General features: G+C 45.0%; 1 protein-coding gene across 2 annotated transcripts in view; it reads right to left on the bottom strand.

Annotated features, from left to right (window-relative positions):
- Window positions 1-1,546: 1,546 nt before the first annotated feature.
- ksr2 (kinase suppressor of ras 2) overlaps window positions 1,547-9,172 on the bottom strand; it is a 94,618-nt gene continuing 86,992 nt past the window's right edge. The window contains exons 21-22 of one of the 2 annotated variants that reach the window (XM_076989867.1): window positions 9,013-9,146; window positions 1,547-2,325 (exon numbers count right to left, since the gene is read on the bottom strand). In XM_076989867.1, the coding sequence (XP_076845982.1) occupies window positions 2,319-2,325; window positions 9,013-9,146 (141 nt within the window). In that variant the 3' untranslated portion in view covers window positions 1,547-2,318. Of the gene's footprint in view, window positions 2,326-5,776; window positions 9,147-9,172 lie in introns of those variants that run through there. The other variant, XM_076989866.1, reaches the window with a different exon arrangement.

Raw genomic sequence — 9,172 nt, 5'->3', positions numbered from 1 at the left:
GACGGTCTACGTCAGGAGACACATGAACCTTGAGCAGGACGGTCTATGTCAGGAGACACACGTGAACCTTGAATGGGACGGTCTACGTCAGGAGACACACGTGAACCTTGAGCAGGACGGTCTATGTCAGGAGACACGTGAACCTTGAGCGGGACGGTCTACGTCAGGAGACACGTGAACCTTGAGCAGGACGGTCTATGTCAGGAGACACGTGAACCTTGAGCGGGACGGTCTACGTCAGGAGACACGTGAACCTTGAGCAGGACGGTCTATGTCAGGAGACACACGTGAACCTTGAGCGGGACGGTCTACGTCAGGAGACACACGTGAACCTTGAGCAGGACGGTCTATGTCAGGAGACACGTGAACCTTGAGCTGGACGGTCTATGTCAGGAGACACGTGAACCTTGAGCTGGACGGTCTATGTCAGGAGACACGTGAACCTTGAGCAGGACGGTCTACGTCAGGAGACACACGTGAACCTTGAGCGGGACGGTCTACGTCAGGAGACACACGTGAACCTTGAGCGGGACGGTCTACGTCAGGAGACACACGTGAACCTTGAGTGGGACGGTCTACGTCAGGAGACACGTGAACCTTGAGCGGGACGGTCTATGTCAGGAGACACACGTGAACCTTAAGCAGGACGGTCTATGTCAGGAGACACGTGAACCTTGAGCGGGACGGTCTACGTCAGGAGACACGTGAACCTTGAGCAGGACGGTCTATGTCAGGAGACACGTGAACCTTGAGCGGGACGGTCTACGTCAGGAGACACGTGAACCTTGAGTAGGACGGTCTATGTCAGGAGACACACGTGAACCTTGAGCGGGACGGTCTACGTCAGGAGACACACGTGAACCTTGAGCAGGACGGTCTATGTCAGGAGACACGTGAACCTTGAGCAGGACGGTCTATGTCAGGAGACACACGTGAACCTTGAGCGGGACGGTCTACGTCAGGAGACACACGTGAACCTTGAGCAGGACGGTCTATGTCAGGAGACACGTGAACCTTGAGCTGGACGGTCTATGTCAGGAGACACGTGAACCTTGAGCTGGACGGTCTATGTCAGGAGACACGTGAACCTTGAGCAGGACGGTCTACGTCAGGAGACACACGTGAACCTTGAGCGGGACGGTCTACGTCAGGAGACACACGTGAACCTTGAGCGGGACGGTCTACGTCAGGAGACACACGTGAACCTTGAGTGGGACGGTCTACGTCAGGAGACACATGAACCTTGAGCAGGACGGTCTATGTCAGGAGACACACGTGAACCTTGAATGGGACGGTCTACGTCAGGAGACACACGTGAACCTTGAGCAGGACGGTCTATGTCAGGAGACACGTGAACCTTAAGCAGGACGGTCTACGTCAGGAGACACGTAAACCTTGAGCGGGACGGTCTACGTCAGGAGACACGTGAACCTTGAGCAGGACAGTCTATGTCAGGAGACACACGTGAACCTTGAGCGGGACGGTCTACGTCAGGAGACACACGTGAACCTTGAGTGGGACGGTCTACGTCAGGAGACACGTGAACCTTGAGCTGGACGGTCTATGTCAGGAGACACGTGAACCTTGAGCGGGACGGTCTACGTCAGGAGACACACGTGAACCTTGAGCGGGACGGCCTACGTCAGGAGACACACGTGAACCTTGAGCGGGACGGTCTACGTCAGGAAACACACGTGAATCTTGAGTGGTACGGTCTACGTCAGGAGACACATGAACCTTGAGCAGGACGTTCTATGTCAGGAGACACACGTGAATCTCAAATTGTCTGTGAAAGTTTTAAAAAAGAGAAATGTTAGCAGTGCTTTTAAAAGTAAAATAATTTGCATTTTGTGTGAAATGAATGTGCTGTGCTTTGTGTGGTATGTGATGAAAACCGTCAGTGTAATGTAATAAGGAGATGGCAAAAAGAACCTAAAGCAACCAGAATGATTACTGCTGAAACCCAGCACAGTTAACAGAGAGATGTTGGGATCTGAAGCCCAGCACAGTTAACAGAGAGATGTTGGGATCTGAAGCCCAGCACAGTTAACAGTGGAGGGACAGAGAGATGTTGGGATCTACAGCCAAAAGAGATAAGACATTCAATCTAGTCTTAAGCGTCCAGCAAAGATGGCTGCTGTGTGCTGCAGTTAACACCACCACCATTATAGAGATCACAGGATATCAGAGTGGAAACATCTTGTCACATGACTGCTGACGAGAGCAGCGTGCTGGCGGAGAGAAGCTGAGTGGATGTTGAAGTGGGGGGGGGGGGCGAAATCACCGAATCACCGAATCACCAAATCACCAAATCACCGCTACAGCCTGAGAGAAGGAGAACACAGACAAGAACAATGGATAAATACCAGTGAACACACACTCACACACACACACACACACACACACACACACCTACATACACACACACACACACACACACCTACATACACACACAGACACACACACATACACACACACACACCTATGTACACACACACACACACACACACACACACACCTACATACACACACAGACACACACAGACACACACACATACACACACACACACCTATGTACACACACACATACACACACACACACACACACACACACACACACACACACACACCTACGTACACACACACACAAACACACACACCTACGTACACACACACACACCTACGTACACACACAAACACACACACACAAACACACTTACACACTAACATGTACACACAAACACACTCACATACATGTACAGATACACATTCACACATATTCACATGCACAAACACACACACATACACACACACACACACACACACACCTACGTACACACACACACACCTACGTACACACACAAACACACACACACAAACACACTTACACACTAACATGTACACACAAACACACTCACATACACGTACAGATACACATTCACACATATTCACATGCACAAACACACACACATACACACACACCTACGTACACACACACACACCTACGTACACACACACACCTACATACACACACACACATACACACACACACACACCTACGTACACACACACACAAACACACACACCTACGTACACACACACACACACACACACACCTACGTACACACACAAACACACACACACAAACACACTTACACACTAACATGTACACACAAACACACTCACATACATGTACAGATACACATTCACACATATTCACATGCACAAACACACACACAAACATGAACACACACGCACAAACGCACACACACACAAACACACTCACACACACATGCACACACTATTTGATATGTGTAACAGTAGTAAATCATTTATCATTTAGTAGTAAATGAAAAATTGTCAGTGGGTACGTATAGTGTGTGTTCAAACATAGTATGTTTACATAGTGAAGCTATAATATGCATATGTATGTATATTATATATGATGTGTGTAGTGTATGAAGCCCATACATTTGAACAAAAAAAAATGTGATGTCTGCATGTGAACCATTTGAATAGCCTGTGCTAGGGTACCTAGGGTAGCCCAGGTGTGTAGCTCAGGTGTTTAATTCAAGTGTGTAGCTCAGGTTTGTAGCCCAGGTTTGTAGATCAGGTGTGTAGATTTACATTTACATTTATGGCATTTGGCAGACGCCCTTATCCAGAGTGACTTACATTTTTATCTCATTTTTATACAAGTGAGCAATTGAGGGTTAAGGGCCTTGCTCAGGGGCACCTCAGTCATGGCCTCAGGTCTGGGAATCGAACCCACGACCCTCCGGTCACAAGACCAGTTCCCTAACCACCAGGCCATGACTGCCCCAAATCAAATGTGTAGATCAAATGTGAAGTTCAGGTGTGTGGCTCAGCTGTGTAGATCAGGTGTGTAGCTCAGTTGTGTAGATCAGGTGTGTAGATCAGATGTGAAGCTCAGGTTTATAGTTCAGGTGTGTAGCCCAGGTGTGTAGCTCAGGTTTGTAGTTCAGGATTGTAACTCATGTGTGTAGCCCAGGTGTGTAGCCCAGGTGTTTAATTCAGGTGAGTAGCTCAGGTGTGTAGATCAGGTGTGCATGAGCGTTGGCGTGGACATGTCTCCTACATGTCCCTTAGTCCAGGCCCTCGCCTGAGTCCAGGTTAGGGGGTGAACACTGCAGTGGCCCTGGAGAATACACCAACAGCTCCACCTCGTACTGACAGCAGGTGGAGCAGGTGGAGGCCGCGTGACCCGAGAGTGGGCCGCCCCCCTCTATCAGCCTAGCGCCCCTCTATCAGCCTAGCGCCCCTCTCGCTCGCTCTACGTTCGAACGTCTCTGCTCTGGGATGTTGTCTTCCTTGCCTGCAGGTGCCACATCACTGTAGTTGTGAAGACTTGCACGAGATGCGGAGATGACACTTTTGAGGTGTGTGTGTTTATGTTTGGTGGGGGGGGGTCGGTCACTGTCATGGAAATGTGTGTTGGTGTATTGGAGGTCCCTTGATCCCTGTAGCCACATACGGTTTATCTCCTGCTCATCTCATCGCTCCCCAGTCTCCCCCTCTCACTCAGCTAATGAGTAATAACTTAAAACAGTGTGTAGGTGCCGCAGGTACAGGAAAGCTCACGTACTTCGGGACGGTACTGTGTGACTTTTAGACTAGTCATTTGAATCACAAAATTGTTCTGAAAGTCCTCCCACACAAAAGTGTGTGTGCGTTCCTTCATCCATGGAGCTCTTAGAAGTAATATCCCTTTCTAACTCCCACAGCACCCCCAGCACACAAACACACATACACACACACACACACTCATCCCAAAATGTCATCTATATGCCTACTCGTAGAGGAATAGGGTGAACGTTTAGCTTTACGCTTGAGTCACACTGCAGCTCATTCAGAATGTATGAGAAATCAAACATGGACAGGACAGAGAGCTCAACACCAACAGAACAACAACGGCTCAAAACATCGATAAACACAAACGGTGGACGTTCTAGACCATCTAAACTGGGGGGGGGGGGGGGGGGGCTGACTGAGACTAGTACGCCTGTTAAAGGGTTCAGGTCTGGGTCCCTGGTTGGGCCTAATATTTATATATATTATATATATGCATTTTTTTTACTTAATTCACTAAAAATAGCCACAAAATTGCTAAGTTGCCAATTCTACTGCCTATACATCTATATAAAAAAACATTTCTGGATAGGATGAAAGCTTTTGTTTATGTTTGTGTGTGTGTGTGTGTGTGTGTGTGTGTGTGTGTGTGTGTGAGGACGTTTACCTTAGGAGATAGCAGAAGAGAGCATGCATGTCTCTGATACATCAGAATATCATTAAACCGTGGCACTGTTTTGTCTTAACTCACCTGGCATTCTAGAACTTTCCTATGTTCTTGATTCTTAAATGGTTTATTAGCTCATTCCTCTTGTACACAAGAGATGTGAAGAGGTATTGACATGCATGTGTTTGACTCACACAACTCTCAACACTTACGACCTACAGTCTATAGTACTATGCCACCCCTCCTGGAGAGCAGAGTGAACATGCCCAAGATTGTGAATGTTTCTTGGTGAATTGGTGTTTTCTTTAAGACCCTTCAAGTCTGGTGAATCCTTCTCCTTATGCATGAATGGCGAGAAATTAATCAGCTCGTCTTCAGATGTCAATACACTAAACTTATCGATCTGCCAACTGAATGTTTGGGGTTTAGAAGCATTAAATTACAAAAAAAAACTATCCATATAGATTCAGCACATTGTGATGTCTCTCCTGTTAATATCCTGTTAGAATAATATATAATATCAAAACCTCAAACAGTGATCATAAAATTACTTCAGTGTTAAATAATAATAGCCCATATCGGTTATGACAGTGAGCTTTATTACTGTATAATGATTTTCTTTTATAAAACACACCATCACATCAACTTTATATCCACTGACTGGAAAGAGTCTCTCATTGTCACTGAAAATGCCTTATTTATCACGTAGTCCAATTTAATGCCAAATCCATCCCACTGCCACCCTCACACACACACACACACACACACACACACACACACACACACACACACACAAATGCACACTAGGCAGACATTCGCACACACACACACACACACACACACACACACACACATACTGAAGTAGCAAACACAGCAAGCATAACAAGGGCCAGACAAGGTGGCAATTAGCCAATTTAGCCCTCTGCACTATGACCTTTGACCCTTGGTCTTACTTGGCACTCTGCCCCTTTGAGGGAGCATAATCAAACAAGCTCACACTGGCCTTGGAGACAGTGGACCTGGGACCATCAGGCCCAGACAGACGACCTGCTTCACTACCGCGCTGCAGATATATAGCAGCAAAGTGATGGTTAATTTTCACTTCAGAACAGCTATTATTAATGTACAGCTCTATAATCAATTTAGCATCAGCGTAATAGTAATTGCAGTTATTTCAGTGGAATCAGGTATGTGATTACAGCCTGGAAGTCTCAGGTTGTAATCATAGGTTGGAAACGGAGGTTATCATCCTCACTTATAACCATTTGGGCAGAGAGGTGTTTATTTGCCAGGTTTAAAGAAGGAGGTCTTAAAAGAACTAGATCACTTTTCATTCACACAAACATAAAAGTATCTGAATCATTGTGATAACTGTACGGATCACACTACGGTTTCAAACCACTTACGACACGGTTTGGAGGTTAGCTGGACACAGATATAAATTAAGATGTAAAAATTAACAGAACACACAGCAACGCAGCAAGCAGACTGAACGTGACATTTCTGCACGGTAGTTACGTAATGCTTCGATTTCCTTCAACATAACACATGGAAACATAGAAAAGAGGGGAAAGGGGAATAAAATAAATGACTGAAAACAAAATAAAATTCCAAAATGAACATTTTTATTGTCATATTTCAGAAAGAATGAATTCAAAGAAAGATCTCACGATGAGTCTAGCAACCACTAAGCTGGACAGCAAAAGGGCAATACAAGCATTTGTACAACTACAAGCTGTAGTACAGAAAACAGAGCGGCAGACAACCGGCACACAGTTCAAAAACCAATAACAGAAGACATGAATTTATAATTAAAGTCCATAAGACAATGAAAGAGACATAAAGCGAGTGGGGAAAAAAAGAAAAATGAAAGCAAAGACACGTGTGGTATGAATTCATACATTCTTCTTCTGGTTGACACCCAAAATAGAGAGAATTCATTTACAGCTACGGATTACAACTCACGTCCACGTCATGGTGAACAGTCATGGCACCAACACTGCTGGTGGAGATGGCCATTCACAAGCTCCTCCTACTTCCTTCAAAACTCCTCCCACTGTTTATTTTTCTTTTTGAGGATGGAATGAATCTCTATCCAGTCCTCATCCAGCATATGGTATGAGTAGAATATCACAATCATTGACTAAGACATCTATCATCTAACATATTTTAAAGGTATGGTGTGTATGATAATGCTCTATTTAAACACTATAAATTACATACTTTATTGTGAAATGGATCTGAGGTTTCTTCTTCATTTCGTTAACATGGACAGATCCGTATGGGGCCTCTCATGCATTTAAAAGATATAATCTGTACAAATATAAATGACCCACAAAACAATATCTGAATTTCAGTGCTCCTAAAATAGACTTGAATACTTCAGAAAACAGCAGCAACAGAACCATAAGTAGTCTGCACACTGGAACCATAAGCAGTCTGCACACTGGAACTTGTTAGGAACTGTCAAGAATGTCTGTATGCGTGAACAGATTGTCTGCCCCCAGAGTGTATGCTAAAGCCGTTTAGCAGTTTAACACTCAGCGAACATGCCGAGTTGAACATTAAACAACAAAGTATGAAGTGGTTTTCTGAGCATGTTCCACTGCAAACACGTGCATGCAACCGTAATAGGTGTTTCATAATTTACAAATGGTTTAAACATGATGCACTGTGACTGATGGCACACAACCCCTAATGCAGACATATGCTGCCTCACAGTGTACATTATGGTGTACATTATGGTGCAAAGTGTGCTCAAAACATTTGGAGATATCCAGTGTTGTGAGAATTAAGATCTCCCCACTCCAGCTCCGAAGCAGCGTTTCACTCCTGTAGCACTCGGGTACGTCACAGTTAAGATACAATTCAAGTGTTAATAATAACATGTACAAGCATAATTCTGTTACTCATTTCGCCAATATTCAAATGCTTCTCATTCTTGGTAGGCAAAGATTACTTAAATAGGAAACAGCTTCACATTCTAAGTCAGCAGTAATGAGAGCAGGAAACCACCAACGTCCTTATGGTTTTGCTTTGAAAGGTGTGTGGCCCATATGAACTAAAGCATCGCCACACGGCTGTGGGAATATCATGTGCTCACAGACAGCAGACAGTGACTGAGACAAAAGAAACAATGATCAAAGAAGTCTAAGTAATACAGTTCTCAAGGCTGAAAATAAATACATTCACTCTGTGGCTATGTCTGTAGAAATAAAAAACAACGTTACAGACGCAACTCACACAGAATCAAAAGAACTGGCATTTGTTCATAAAGATGCTCTGTAAATGTACTCAATACAGAATGACATGGCATGTGACTGAAAATAAAATTTTCATCAAAAGATAACATTGAGAAATTAATCACAAATAAATGTTTAAGTTGGTACAACAGAAACAGATCCAACAGATAACCAAAAGGAACAGAGAAGCAAATCAAAAAGAAATATTTTTGTCTTTCATACATGACCACACATTAAACAACAGAATGACATGAGCTCTGTGTGTGCTAGCTGATCCGTGTGCTAGGGAAACGTCCTTATATGCATACAGCGATATACACATACAATCCAGCAGTCAACGCAACGTCAGTTCAGGGGGGCTTTTTGTCCGAGCAGTAACGTATTACAGCACTTTAGCGCACCGCAATGGGTCCTACACACCAACCCCATCATCTGTAGAACTTCCTAGTGTTTGGTTTGGTTTGGAGTGGGAGGGGGGGGGGGGGGGGGGGGACACAAGCTCATTTGACATACTCAGCTGATTTCCAGAAGTGTCCTGGATGGGAGAGGCGACGGTTGCGTTTGGGGAGTTTCTCCAGAAGCTCCACCAGTTTGGAGAAGCTGGGTCTCTCTTCCTGCTCGTGTGACCAGCAGAAGAGCAGGATGTCCTAAACGAGAGCAAAAGAAGTCAAAC

Source organism: Brachyhypopomus gauderio, unplaced genomic scaffold, assembly GCF_052324685.1.
Source record: "Brachyhypopomus gauderio isolate BG-103 unplaced genomic scaffold, BGAUD_0.2 sc71, whole genome shotgun sequence".
NCBI classification, from domain to species: Eukaryota; Metazoa; Chordata; class Actinopteri; order Gymnotiformes; family Hypopomidae; genus Brachyhypopomus; species Brachyhypopomus gauderio.
Note: the sequence above shows the minus strand (reverse complement) of the source record. Positions and strands in the feature narration are given on the sequence as shown.